Raw genomic sequence first — 14,490 nt, 5'->3', positions numbered from 1 at the left:
CTCAAACCCTTGTCCAGCCGAGCCCTGTCTGGCCCAGCGAACCCAGCGAGTCCAGCTAAGATCAGCTTAGCCCCACTGAGCCTCAGCCGACCTCCAGACCAGTGAGCATGAAATACAGGCTTCTGGCCAGCTGCTGGGACTTCGAACTTGTTTCTTTTTTGTTTTTTTGAGACGGAATCTTGCTCTGTCACCCAGGCTGGAGTGCAGTGACGTGATCTCAGCTCACTACCACTTCCACCTCCCGGATTCAAGCAATCCTCCTGCCTCAGTCTCCTGAGTAGCTGAGATCACACCCAGCTAATTCTAATTCTTTTTTTTTTTTTTTTTTGAGACGGAGTCTTGCTCTGTCGCCCAGGCTGGAGTGCAGTGGCGCGATCTCGGCTCACTGCAAGCTCCACCTCCTGGGTTCCCGCCATTCTCCTGCCTCAGCCTCCCATGTAGCTGGGACCACAGGCGCCCACCACCATGCCTGGCTAATTTTTTTTTTGTATTTTTAGTAGAGACGGGGTTTCACCGTGTCAGCCAGGATGGTCTCGATCTCCTGACCTCGTGATCCGCCTGCCTTGGCCTCCAGAAGTGCTGGGATCACAGGTGTGAGCCACCGTGCCCAGCCTCTAATTATTTTTTGTATTTTTAGTAGAGACAGTGTTTCACCATGTTGGCCAGGTTGGTCTTGAACCCCTAACCTCAGGTGATCCACCTGCCGTGGCCTCCCAAAGTGCTGGGATAACAGGCGTGAGCCACCACACCGGCTGAGGTTGTTTCTTAAGTGGCAAAAACTAATTCACTTCATTATTGCTGAATCAAAACCTCTTCTTTTGTAAGCAAGTATTATTTCTACCAAGGCATGGACAGATACCTGAAATGTGAACATTTCATCAGCGGAAGCATTCATGATGTTACAAATCTGAAAAAGGATCAAAAAACGATTTCATCCAAAGCAGCTGAGGGTCTATCATGATCTAAAATGGCCTATGTGGCCCTGAGGTGAGCTTCTTTTTTTTTTTTTTTTTGAGACGGAGTCTCGCTGTGTCTCCCAGGCTGGAGTGCAGTGGCGTGATCTCGGCTCACTGCAAGCTCCGCCTCCCGGGTTCACGCCATTCTCCTGCCTCAGCCTCCCGAGTAGCTGAGACTACAGGCGCCCGCCACCACGCCCGGCTAGTTTTTTGTATTTTTAGTAGAGACGGGGTTTCACCATGTTAGCCAGGATAGTCTCGATCTCCTGACCTCGTGATCCACCCGCCTCGGCCTCCCAAAGTGCTGGGATTACAGGCTTGAGCCACCGCGCCCGGCCGAGGTGAGCTTCTAAGTAGGCAAAGCAGAGCAGCTGGGGGCTCGCTGAGGCACACGGAGGCCGGCCAGGAGCCTGGGACGTGGCAGAGACAAGGACAAGCACACATCGCTGCACCCAGCGAGGGTAAGGCTGTGGGGGCTCCAGACAGCACGGGACTCACAAAGCCGCTTTCCGCCACGTAGCTTGGAAGGCCGCTGGCCAGGGCCCAGTGATCGGCTGGGGGTGTGCTGCGGGCAGAGAGCAGGGGTCAGATGGGCCAGGCCGGACTGGACGTGTGCGTGCACGGGTCACATGAACTGGACATGTGTGTGCTGGGGTGAGAGGGGCTGGGCTGGACTGGACGTGTGTGTGCAGGGGTCAGGTGGGCCAGGCCTGGGTTGGACGTGTGTGTGCAGGGGTGAGGGGCTGGGCTGGGCAGGACGTGTGTGTGCAGGGGTGAGAGGGGCCGGGCTGGGCTGCACGTGTGTGTGTAGGGGTCAGAAGTGCAGGGCTGGCCTAGATGTAGGTGTGCAGGGGTGAGAGGGGCCGGGCTGGGCTGGACGTGTGTGTGCAGGGGTGAGGGGCACCAGGCCGGGCTGGACATGTGTGTGCAGGGGTCAGAGGGACTGGGCTGGGCTGGACGTGTATGTGCAGGAGTCAGATGGACTGGGCATGTGTGCAGGGGTCTGGGGGTCTCTGGCGCAGTGTGCCATCCTCAGCATTTACTCTCTTCTCTGAGCTCCAGGGGGCTGAGGAGGCCAGGGTGCGGGTTGGAGGACGGCTGTGCTTCCTTCTCCCTCCTCTCCACGCTGCCATGCTGGGGCCCCTCGCTCTTGGAACCCTTCCCTCTCTGGAGGCTGTGTGGCTTCAGCCTGTCTTCTAGGACTCAGCGTTGGTGCCTGCCCTGCCACCCTGACCCTGACTTGTGCTCAAGCCTGGCACCTGGATCCTGGTTCCTGCTTGGGGTCTGGGGATAGGGTCCCGATAGGCTTATGGGATCACAGGGCCACTGGGCCACACAGCTGTCCCTCCCTTGGCTGGAGTCCTGCCCTGACCTCCGGACTGGACTTCCCTCCTCTTCCAGCCCCACAGGGCCAAGACTCGGCCTCCCAGCTGGAGGCTCCACTGTCTGGGTTGGGCTGGTGGAGACAGGGTCAGGTCCTGGAGACTTCATGCTCAATTGGTGCTAACGAGGCCACCTGGACAGCTTGCCTGGTCCCTGGACGTCCACTCTGGATGTCCACAGTGACTCAGGCTCCTCCGCTGCCCACGTCCTCCTCACCATCTCCCAGAACAGTGAGTTGGCTTCTGTCTCACCCCCCACTCCACTATGCCCCACGGCACACAGAGCACCACAGGTGGGGCCGGACCAGGCCGGCGCTGCTGACCACACCATGGGAGGCCCTGGGAGGATGGCCCTGGAGGCTGAGCCCGGGTCTGAGGGGTGGTCCCTCCCCCGGGGATGCTTCTGGCAAAACCTGGCACTTACGGAATGACCTTGATTTCCTCCTTGCCATGGAGGATGTAGTCGATCACTTTGTAGAAGACGATTTCCTGAGAAACAAAAGACCTTGGTCGGTGGGTTGCCTGGCCAAGCTCCACACGCACACACACAGTTACACACACACAGTTACACACAGACACACACAGCCTGGCCAAGCTCCACATGCACACACACAGTTACACACACACAGTTACACACACACAGTTACACACAGACACACACAGCCTGGCCAAGCTCCACACACACACACACAGTTACACACACACAGTTACACACAGACACACACAGCCTGGCCAAGCTCCACACACACACACACTTACACACACACAGTTACACACACACAGTTACACACAGACACACACAGCCTGGCCAAGCTCCACACGCACACACACAGTTACACACACACACAGTTACACACAGACACACACAGCCTGGCCAAGCTCCACACACACACACACTTACACACACACAGTTACACACACACAGTTACACACAGACACACACAGCCTGGCCAAGCTCCACACGCACACACACAGTTACACACACACAGTTACACACACACAGTTACACACACACACAGCCTGGCCAAGCTCCACACGCACACACACAGTTACACACACACACAGTTACACACAGACACACACAGCCTGGCCAAGCTCCACACGCACACACACAGTTACACACACACAGTTACACACACACAGTTACACACACACACAGTTACACACAGACACACACAGCCTGGCCAAGCTACACACACACACACACTTACACACACACAGTTACACACACACAGTTACACACAGACACACACAGCCTGGCCAAGCTCCACATGCACACACACAGTTACACACACACAGTTACACACAGACACACACAGCCTGGCCAAGCTCCACACGCACACACACAGTTACACACACACAGTTACACACAGACACACACAGCCTGGCCAAGCTCCACACGCACACACACAGTTACACACACACACAGTTACACACACACAGTTACACACACACAGTTACATGCAGACACACACAGCCTGGCCAAGCTCTCAGGGGCTCCCACACGCACACACACAGTTACACACAGACACACACATGCACACACATGCACACCCCACACATGTAACTGTGCATGTGTACACACATGACGAGATGTTTCTGCCGTGCACAGGAATTCTACGAGCGCGGACGCACTCACACCCACGTCCACACACAAGCAGACCGTCACCAATACTCACGGGACACGCATCACACGCCGTGGTTTAGATCTGTCTTCCCAGTCTGTGTCTCACACAATCCCACGCACAAGCTGGGCCCGTACTCTCACACACACACACACACACCCTACACGTGCACAGGAGGTCCCACGCGGGGAGATGGGGCAGCAGGAGTCCCCGCAATCAGAGCCGACGTGGGCCTTCACAGCCAGCCTGGCGGCCCTCGTTTGGGGACCAGCCCTGGACACCCCATCCCTGGAGCGCAGCAGTAGGGGAGCCTGGTGGAGACGACAGACAGGCACCCGGGAGCCCCCCCCGCCAGTTCCCACCTCCCCAAACCCTACCCCTATCCCTCCTTCTCCTGCCCTGAAGTTGGAGCCAGGGAAGCAGAGGCATGTGGACGGGCCCTGGGCCCCTCCCCTAAGACTCACCCGGCCATCCGGCGTGCGTGGGCCCGAGTACGGCTGGGACTCTCCCATCAGCACAGGCCACACGTCAAAAAATTCCTGGGCAGAGAAGAGGTGAGGGTGGGGCCGTCAGCGTGGGACCTGGGTCGGGCCAGGCAGGGGGTCCCTGAGCCGCTGAAGCCTCACCTTCTCCTTGGTCATGTCCAGGAGGCCCACAGAGTAGCGCTCACAGTTGAGGTAGGCCCGCACCGTGTAGAAGGCCTTGTGGAACTGCCTCTCGATGTCCGTCAGCTCCTCAAACACCTTGTTGGCCGACCACAGCAGCACCTGCAGGGAGGGGCACACCTGTGGGCCTGCGGCCACCCCACCCTCACGCCTGTCTGACCACAGCAGCACGGGGTCAACTCAAGCCTGACACACAGGTGCGCTCCCGCATCTGACCACCTGCCCAGCCGTGGAGCCCGGCACAGACCCTGATTGGCGGCTCCGTGGCCAGGTTTCATCTGAGCGTGTGGCACCCACACGCGCGGGGCCTGGGAACCGGCTGGCAGTGAGGCCTCCAGGCTGCGGTCACGTCCCTGATCACTCACGAGTGGACAAGCGGAAAGTGGAATCTGCTGCTTTGACCTTCAGAGGCAAACATCCCCTCATCACTCACAAGTGGATGAGTGGAAAGTGGAATCCGCCGCTTGGACCTACAGAGGCAGACATCCGACCAGCCCTTCTTCCTCCCGGCTGCTGCAGAACCGCCTGTGGCGAGCTGGGCTTTGAGAACATCCGGCCGTGGTTTCTGGATGTGGGGCCTCCTGTGGCTTCCGCTAAGTGTCTGAGAGTGAAGCGTTGCTGACGCACTCCACGAGGTCCTGGCCAGACCCTGCGCAGGACGTCCCACCGCACGGGCCCCTGGCTGCTGGGTTAACGCTGCCGCCAGGCTCAGACTCACCCCAGGGCCCTCCTGGGTCCACCTTTCTCTGCCTCCTTGGTCAAGGTCCAGACCCAGGCCCCTCCAGGCCCCGCCTTCTCACACTCGCGGCAGCTGCTGGGTCTCCTACCGCGTGGTGCCAGCTCCCTCTCCTCCGCTGCGGCGTCCTAGCCCGGCTCTCTCCCCACCAGGCCCTCTGAAGTTCCACCCCCTGGCACTCAGCTCATGGTGGGAACAGGACCAGGCTCTCCTGTTGCCAAGGGCAGTGAGACGTTCGTAGCTTTATTTCCCAATACATTGATTTTACTGATTTTAGTTTATATTCGGTTGAATAATTGTGTGTATTTATGGGGTTTATGTGTTACGGGGTTTGGTGTGATGTTCTGATCTATGTATTTGTTGCAGAAAGATTCAATTAAGCTAATCAACATATCCATCACCTCACCAACTTATTTTTTTGTGGTGAGAACATTGCAAATCGATTTTCTAGCAATTTGGTATATGACACAGTCATCCCTTGGTATCCTCAGGGAAACTGGTTCCAGGACGCCGCTCTGATATCAAAATCCGAGGATGCTCAAGTCCCAGATAGGAAATGGTCTAGAGTTTGCACAGAGGTTGCACACGCCCCCCACACCTTAAACCATCTCCGATGACTCAGCACCCAGTGCAATGCAATGCCATGAAAATGGCTGTTCTACTGTATTGTTTTACATTCTTATTGTTCTTTTAACTTAAAACTTTTCCCACCTAATAAATCCTCGGAAGCAAACCGCACTTACCGAGCACCCTGTGTACTGTGATTAATAGCAGCGGTGGCCGCCATGCAGCGCGGCTGACCTTGAAGCCCACGGCTCCAGCTAACGAACACTTTGCACCCTTTGACCAATGTCTCTGCTTTCTCTCTTCCTGCCCCGGCCTCCTGCAACCCCCTTTCCACTCGCTGTTTCCATGAATTCAGGGTTTTTGGATCCCACACGTGAGTGAGATCCTTGCTTCTTTCGGCCAACGGCATCCTCCAGGTCCATGCACGTCACTGTTCTTCCCTGGTGACGTCCTCAGTGCCAGCTCTGCTGTTTCCAGAGCCCCTCCCTCCCTCCCTGCTGAGGCCCGGCCCCCCAGCAGCCCTCAAGCACCAGCCTCTCTCCACACGGTGTCTGACACCTTTTTCTCCCTGAAGCCTTTCCTGAGCCATGTTTCTCCAGTGACCCTGACCCCTGCCTTCCAATCTCCGCCCGGTCTGCAGCCTACACTGACTCCTGCCTCACCGATGGGCGTGGACCCTCCTCAGTGGCCTCCGCACTCTCCTGCCCTGGCCACAGTCACGGTCCTGGAGCCGCCCTGGCCGCAGTTTTGGTCCCGGAGCCGCCCTGGCCGCAGTCACCGTCATTGAGCCTCCCTGGCTGCAGTCACGGTCGTGGAACTGCTGCTGGTGCCACCCTCAGCAGAAGCTCCCAGGCTTCCCAGCCCTTATCTGAGTATGTCCCGCCCTCTGTGTCCCTGCACTGGCCAGGGGCTTTGGTCCCGTGCATGTGTGCAGAAGTCAGTTTAGTCCAACTGGAGTTAGTGGGTCCAGAACAGGACTTAGGAAAACAGCAGGTGCAAACAGCAAGGCTAGGCTGCTCTTCATAGCCCCGGGGCCTGCTGAATGGAGATGGCTCTTCATAGCCCTGGGGCCTGCGGCTCAGGAGCCTTGTTTCTGGAGACGTTTCCCTGCCGGGCCCAGGGCCTTGACACCGCCAGATCTACTGTGTGTCCTGGCATCAGGGCTGAGGGCTTCCTCTCACTCACGGTGAGATTCTGAGCTAGTTGTTGAATCCTCAGGAATTCTGAGAGCCAGTTGTTAAACATAGCCATTTTTACAATTAAATCATGTAACCTATAAACTAGAAAGTTATATTAAAAGGGAAGGTGATAGACATCTAGGCCCAGCCACCCCGCCCCTCACTGTGGGTCACTGTTGCCTGTGCTCGGGGCTTCGCTACAGCAGACGGGTTGCTGTGCTAGGGTGTCTCTCCCCACAGCTCCATCTAGCGCATCATGGCGGGGCCCTGAGTCACGAAGTTGGCCAGCTCAACAGGCTCCCGCCACTGCCGGGTGTGCACAGACCATGCCCGCTCCTCCTGGCTGCCTCTCACTTCTGAATGGCTCTGCTTGCTCACAGGATGCAAGAGTCGAGGCACATCCTCTGCCCTTGCAGCGAGCCATTGGGTCCTGACGCGTGGCCGGCAGGGAGGTGGGAGCCACAGCCCTGCACCCACAGGCCCTTCATGCAGCTTTGCTGCAGCTCAGATGGCTGGGACGTGGGAATTGCTCCACTAAGCCCAACTGGCAGCTGTCCTGACAGGTCAGACAGAAACCTGAACTCCGCAGGGCCTAACCCGTGGCTTCCCTGTGGCTTCTACTGGCTCTGATGGGAATGTCCGAGAGGCTTTTCAGAAAGGGAGCGGCAGGGGCCTCCAGTCCGGAGGGTGCCTGGGACAGAAGGTAGTTCCTGATTGTCCAGGTGACGGCCCTGGACAGAGGGAGGGGTGAATGCTCGGAGGCTGCTTTAATCCCAGTGACCAGCTTTCCTTCCACAGCTCAAGGAGGAGGCAGACGAAGTGCAGGCATTGGGTGGACCTCGGGGGCCAATCTTTGCTCATCACAAACTTCTATTTTCAAAAAGAGCTGTGAGGCAGGCCTGTGCCTCCTGCAAGTCAGGATGCCTAAAAATGCCGTTCGGAGGGGAAGGCCCAGAAACAGCTTTTCCTAGGATTGGGCAACGTCTGGTGCAAAATCAAAAGTCTCGCATGGAGACACAAGGTCATGTGTTAGAACCTTGAGCTGGTCTCCACACGCCTGCAGGCTGAGAGGCTGGAAACAAGGGGTTTCCTAGGTGTTGGCAATTCACTTATTGCCTGGTTTAGAGCTGGGGTGACCAGACAGCAGAATGGGCAAACATGCCTGACTCTTGGATCTTCCTTCCTTCCTTCCTTCCTTCCTTGACGCAGTTTTGCTCTTGTTGCCCAGGCTAGAGTGCAGTGGCATGATCTCGGCTCACTGCGACCTCTGCCTCCTGGGTTCAAGCAATTTTCCTGCCTCAGTGTCCTGAGTAGCTGGTGTTACAGGCCCACACCACCATGCCCAGATAATTTTTTGTATGTTTTAGTAGAGACGCGATTTCACCATTTTGGCCAGGCTGGTCTCGAACTCCTGACCTCAGGTGATCTGCCCTCCTTAGCCTCCCAAAGTGCTGGGATTACAGGCGTGAGCCATCACACCTGGCCAGAGCCACACTTTTAAAACTGAGGTCTGTTGCTGGGTGGTCCCTGCTGTGGACCAGATTACGTGCCCCTCCCCCCGTGCATCTGTGAAGCCCTCACCCCAGATGTGACGGTGAGTGGAGGTGGGGCCCTGGGGGATGATTAGGGTTAGGTGAGGTCACGAGCGTGGGGCCCCCACGAGAGGATTGGTGCCCTTATGGGACGAGGACACAGCAAGCCAGGGAGAGAGCCCTCGCCAGAAACAGAACTGGTCAGCACCTTCATCTGGAACTTCGCCTCCTCCAGAAGTGTCAGAAGCGAATGCCTGCTGTCTAAGGCGCTTGGTGTGTGGTATTTTGTTATGGCAGCTCAAGCTGATACGGGAGCAAAAGCAAACCACAAGCAAGGGCGCGGAAGCTGCTGGCACCCTCAGCTGCAGCCAATGTTCAATACAGCCCAGTTCCGGGCCAGATGGACCCCAAATCCCACACTCAAGGCTGATTTGCCCCAGTTCCTGCTTTGGCCAAAAATTACAAGTCACACTAAAAGGCGAGAAAAAGCAACAGTCCATAAAGACAAAGCAAGCTCAGAACCAGACTCAGATGTGACACGAAGTTGGGAATTATCAGACTGGGAATTTAAAATTACTATGATCAGGCTGGGCAAGGTGGCGCACGCCTGTAATTCTAGCACTTTGGGAGGCCGAGGTGGGCAGTTCAACTGAAGTCAGGAGATCAAGACCAGCCTGGACAACATGGTGACAACCCATCTCTACTAAAAATACAAAAATTAGCTGGGCCGTGGTGGTGGGTGCCTGTCATCCCAGCTACTCAGGAGGCTGAGGCAGGAGAATCACTAGAACCCAGGAGGCGGAGACTGCAGTGAGCCAAGATGCTGCCACTGCACTCCAGCCAGGGCCACAGAGCAAGACAATGTCTCAAAAAAAAAAAAAAAAAAAAAAGTAAAATTACGATGATCAATATGCTAATGGCGCTACTAGAAAAAGGAGGCAGCACATGAGAGCAGACGGTAACATAAGCAAAGAGATGGACGCTCTGGAAGGACAAGGCTGCTGGAGCACAGGAGATGCCAGGCGGAAATGCAGAGCACTGTGGCCCGTCTGGAGGCTGCGCGTGTCTGAAGGAGAAATGCAGAGGGAACCACGAGCGGAGGCAGCAGAGCAGAGAGACAGATACAGAAGGTGCCGGAGGGCGGCGGGTGCCGGGAGGAGCCGAAAGAGGGAAGGGGAAGACATGGTGGGAGTAATAATGGCTGAGATTTGCCCACATTATTGACAGACACCAAACCGCACGTCTAGGATGCTCAGTGACTGTGAAAAAAGACAAATGTCAAAAAACGGATCCTAAGGCACATCATATTCAAACTGCACAAAACCAACCTGAAAACCTCGAGGGAAGCTGGGGGTGGGGGAACATCTGACCAAGAGTGGAAGCAGACGTTGGAAACAGCTCATCAGAAACGATGCGAGCGAGAGGAGAGTGGAGTGAAGTATTGGAAGTGTTGAGAAGAAAAATGTGCTAACTTATAATTCTATATCCAGTAAAGTTCTCCTTCAGAAGTGAAGGAGAAATAAAGACTTTCTCAGATAAACAGAAACTGAGGAATGTGTTACCAGTGGTCTGGCCCTGCAGAAAATGTTCAAAGAAGTTCCTTGGAAACAGGAAGAATGAGATAGATCAGAAACTCGGATATGCGTGAAAAAAGGAACAGCAGCAGAAGACAAATAAATGACAGGAAAGTAACATATTTTCTTTTTCTTAATTTCTCTAATAACTATTTGTTCAAAGTAATAATAGTAACAGTATATTACATGATTATAGCACATGGATGAGTAAAATAAATGACAGAAATTTTGTAAGTGTGGAAGTGAGAAATTGTAGGTACATTGCTGTGAGATAGCTGCACTCTAGTGAAGCAGTATAATGCTATTTGGAAGAGGGCTTAGAGTAGTCATAAATGATTATTGCAAATTCTGGGGAAATGCTAAATTTTTTTTAGAAAAACAAGTATAGCCAGGCGCAGTGGCTTACGCCTGTAATCCCAGCACTTTGGGAGGCTGAGGCAGGTGGATCACCTGAGGTCGGGAGTTCAAGACCAGCCTGACCAACATGGAGAAACCCTGTCTCTACTAAAAATACAAAATTAGCCGGGGTGGTGGTACATGCCTATAATCCCAGCTACTCGGGAGGCTGAGGCAGAAGAATCACTTGAACCTGGGAGGCGGAGGTTGCAGTGAGCTGAGATTGCGCCACTGCACTCCAGCCTGGGCAAAAAGAGCGAAACTCTGTCTCAAAAAAAAAAAAAAAGAAAGAAAGAAAAAGAAAAAGAAAAACAAGTATAACTGATAAGCTAAGAGAGGAGAGAGTATGGGATAAGATGCTCGATTAAAACCAGAGAAGGCAGAAAAAAGAGGGGATGATAATAATGAAGACTAAGTGCAATGCAGAGAAAACAGTTAAGAATATGGTATATATATTAATCCAACTATATCAATAATCACTTTAAGTGTGAATAGCCTAAATACACCACTTGACAGATTTTCAGAGTGGATAAAAAGAACTAAGACCTGACCCTATATATATATGTTGTCTGTAAAAAACCCACTTTAAGTATAAAGACACACATAGTTTAAAAGTAAGGAATGAAGAAATATATCCTATGCTAAAATGAATCCAAGGACACTGGGGTAGCTATATTAATTTAGACAAAGAGTACTTTAGAACAAGGAAAATGATTGGTAGAAGGGGCATCACAACATGATAAAGGGGTTGTTTCTCTATGAAGACATAAAAATCATTCATGTTCATACATCTAATAACAAAGCATCAAAACACATGAAACAAAAGCTGATAAAGCTGTAAGGAGAGGCACATCCTCCACTACTGTTGGAGACTTACTACCCTCTATCAGAATGAGCACATCCAGCAGGCAGAGGCTCAGTAAGAACATTGCTGAACTAAACAACACCGTTGGCCAGGCGCGGTGGCTCACGTCTGTCATCCCAGCACTTTGGGAGGCTGAGGTGGGTGGATCACCTGAGGCTGGGAGTTTGGGACCAATCTGGGCAACATGGGACCAACCTGGGCAACATGGTGAAACTCCATCTCTACTTAAAAATATAAGAAGTAGGTGGGTGTGGTGGCACGTGCCTGTAATCCCAGCTACTCAGGAGGCTGAGGCAGGAGAATCACCTGAATCACAAGGTGGAGGTTGCAGTGAGCTGAGATCGCACCATTGCACTCCAGCCTGAGCGACAGAGAAAGAATCAGTCTCAAAAAAAAAAAAGATAAAAATAAAAAATAATAAACAACACCGTTGTTCGACTGGACATAATTGACATCTACAAATTATGTTATCCACCAACAGCGCAATACACATTCTTCTCAAGGTCACATGGAGCATACAGCAAGATAAACCACATTCTAGGCCATAAAATACATCTTAACAAAATTTTGAAAATAAAAATAATGAAAAATATGTTCTTATAGTGCAATTAAATTAGAAATCAATAACAGAAATACAGCTGAAAACTTTAAAATGGATTTAACAACACACTTCTAAATAACAGATGGGCCAGAGTCTCAAGAGACCTTTTAAAAGGGTTTGAACTCGGCCAGGCGCGGTGGCTCACGCCTGTGATCCCAGCGCTTCTGGAGGCCAAGGCAGGTGGATCATGAGGTCAGGAGATCGAGACCAACCTGGCTAACACAGTGAAACCCCATCTCTACTAAAAATACAAAAATTAGCTGGGCGTGGTGGCGGGCGCCTGTAGTCCCAGTTACTCGGGAGGCTGAGGCAGGAGAATGGCGTGAACCCAGGAGGCAGAGGTTGCAGTGAGCCAAGATTGCGCCACTGCACTCCAGCCTGGTGACAGAGCGAGACTCCGTCAAAAAAAAAAAAAATAGATTTTGAACTAAATAAGAGTAAAAATACACAACCTATCAGAATTTGTCAGGTGCAGGGAAAGCAGTGCACACAATAAAAAGGAAGAAAGATCTAAATCAATACTCAAAGCTTAAGAAACTAGAAAAAGAACTTCAAATCAAGCCTAAAGCAAGCAGAAGAAAATAAATAATAATTATGACAACTCTATGCCTCAAAATTTGATTTTAACTGAGATGAAATAGACTGATCACTAGAAAGACACAAACTACCAAGACTCACACCAGGAGAATTAGAAGAATCTGAAGAGTCCTCTGAGTATTAAAGAAATTGAATCAATAATTAATAATCATCCAAAAAGAAAGCACCAGTCCCTAATGGTTTCACTGGTGAATCTGACCAATCATTGAGGAAAGATATTATGTCAATTCACTACAATCTCTTCCAAAAATAGAAGCAGAGGGAGCACTTCTAATTTATTCGATGAGGTCAAAATTATCCTAATAGCAAAACCAGATAAAGACATTATAAGAAAGAAAAACTACAGACCAATGTAGTTCACGAATATAGATGCAAAAATTCTTTTTTTTTCCTTTTTTTGAGATAGAATCTCATTCTGTCGTCAGGCTGGAGTGCAGTGGCGTGACCTTGGCTCACTGCAACCTCCACCTTCCGGGTTCAAGTGATTCTCCTGCCTCAGCCTCCCGAGTAGCTGGGACTACAGGCACCTGCCACCTCGCCCAGCTAAGTTTTGTATTTTTACTAGAGACAGGGTTTCACTATGTTGGCCAGGATGCTCTCGATCTCTTGACCTTGTGATCTGCCCACCTCAACCTCCCAAAGTGCTGGGATTACAGGCTTGAGCCACCGTGCCCGGCCTATAGATGCCAAAATTCTTAACAAAACATGGCAAGACCAATTTAACAATGTATGAAAATAATAATTACACTATATAACCAGGTGGCATTTATTCTAATTATGCAAAGCTTGTTCAAAATTTGTTCAAAAAACACATGATGTTATCAATCAATGCAGAAAAAAATTTGAAAAATCCAACATTCATTCAGAATAAAAACAATTAGCAAACTAGAAATAGAGGGAACTTCCTCAACTAGATTTTAAAAATTCAACAAAAATCCTAGAGCTAAAGGCATTCTTTTTTTCTTTTCTTTTCTTTTCTTTTTTTGAGACAGTGTCTGTTGCCCAGGTTGGAGCGCAGTGGTGAGTTGCTGGGACTGCTGGCACACACCACCATGCCTGGCTAACATTTTTGCAATTTTTGTGGAGATGGTGTTTGACCATGTTGCCCAGGCTTGTCTCAAGCTCCTGGGCTCAAGCTATCTGCCTGCTTTAGCCGCCCAGAGTGCTGGGATTACAGGCATGAGCCACCGCGCTGGACAATGTCATTCTTTTTTTTGTTTTGTTTTATTTTTCAGATGGAGTTTCACTCTTGTTGCTCAGGCTGGAGTGTGATGGCACAATCGTGGCTCACCGCAACCTCCGCCTCCCAGGTTCAAACGATTCTCCTGCCTCAGCCTCCTGAGTAGCTGAATTTACAGAAATGTGCCACCACGCCTGGCTAATTTTTTGTATTTTTAGTAGAGATGGGGGTTTCTCCATGTTGGTCAGGCTGATCTCGAACTCCCGACCTCAGGTGATCCACCCACCTCGGTCTCCCAAAGTGGTGGGATTACAGGCATGAGCCACCATGCCTAGCTGGGCGATGTCATTCTTTTTTTTTTTTTTTTTGAGGCGGAGTCTGGCTCTGTCGCCCAGGCTGCAGTGCACTGGCCGGATCTCAGCTCACTGGAAGCTCCGCCTCCTGGGTTCACACCATTCTCCTGCCTCAGCCTCCCGAGTAGCTGGGACTACAGGCGCCCGCCACCTCGCCTGGCTAGTTTTTTGTGTTTTTTAGTAGAGACGGGGTTTCACTGTGTTAGCCAGGATGGTCTCGATCTCCTGACCTCGTGATCCACCCATCTCGGCCTCCCAAAGTGCTGGGATTACAGGCTTGAGC

At 52.0% G+C, this 14,490-nt stretch overlaps 1 protein-coding gene and 1 long non-coding RNA gene across 10 annotated transcripts in view; one reads left to right on the top strand and one right to left on the bottom strand.

Annotated features, from left to right (window-relative positions):
• Nucleotides 1-14,490, bottom strand: part of PDE6B (phosphodiesterase 6B) — a 43,454-nt gene that overhangs the window by 13,995 nt on the left and 14,969 nt on the right. For 6 of the 9 annotated variants that reach the window (XM_078002801.1, XM_078002802.1, XM_028848195.2 and 3 more), the window contains exons 4-8: nt 4,590-4,730; nt 4,428-4,502; nt 2,763-2,827; nt 1,455-1,521; nt 860-907 (exon numbers count right to left, since the gene is read on the bottom strand). In XM_078002801.1, the coding sequence (XP_077858927.1) occupies nt 860-907; nt 1,455-1,521; nt 2,763-2,827; nt 4,428-4,502; nt 4,590-4,730 (396 nt within the window). Of the gene's footprint in view, nt 1-859; nt 908-1,454; nt 1,522-2,762; nt 2,828-4,427; nt 4,503-4,589; nt 4,731-5,061; nt 5,146-5,346; nt 6,093-14,490 lie in introns of those variants that run through there. The other 3 variants (XM_078002807.1, XM_078002805.1, XM_078002806.1) reach the window with 2 other exon arrangements.
• LOC144341060 (uncharacterized) overlaps nt 1,212-14,490 on the top strand; it is a 558,577-nt gene continuing 545,298 nt past the window's right edge. Inside the window, exon 1 of the long non-coding RNA XR_013417644.1 lies at nt 1,212-1,297. This is a non-coding gene — a long non-coding RNA (uncharacterized LOC144341060). The remainder of the gene's footprint in view (nt 1,298-14,490) is intronic.

Source organism: Macaca mulatta, chromosome 5 (assembly GCF_049350105.2).
Source record: "Macaca mulatta isolate MMU2019108-1 chromosome 5, T2T-MMU8v2.0, whole genome shotgun sequence".
In the NCBI taxonomy this organism is placed as follows: Eukaryota; Metazoa; Chordata; class Mammalia; order Primates; family Cercopithecidae; genus Macaca; species Macaca mulatta.
The sequence above is the reverse complement of the archived record's forward strand: the minus strand, read 5'-3'. Positions and strand labels throughout refer to the sequence as shown.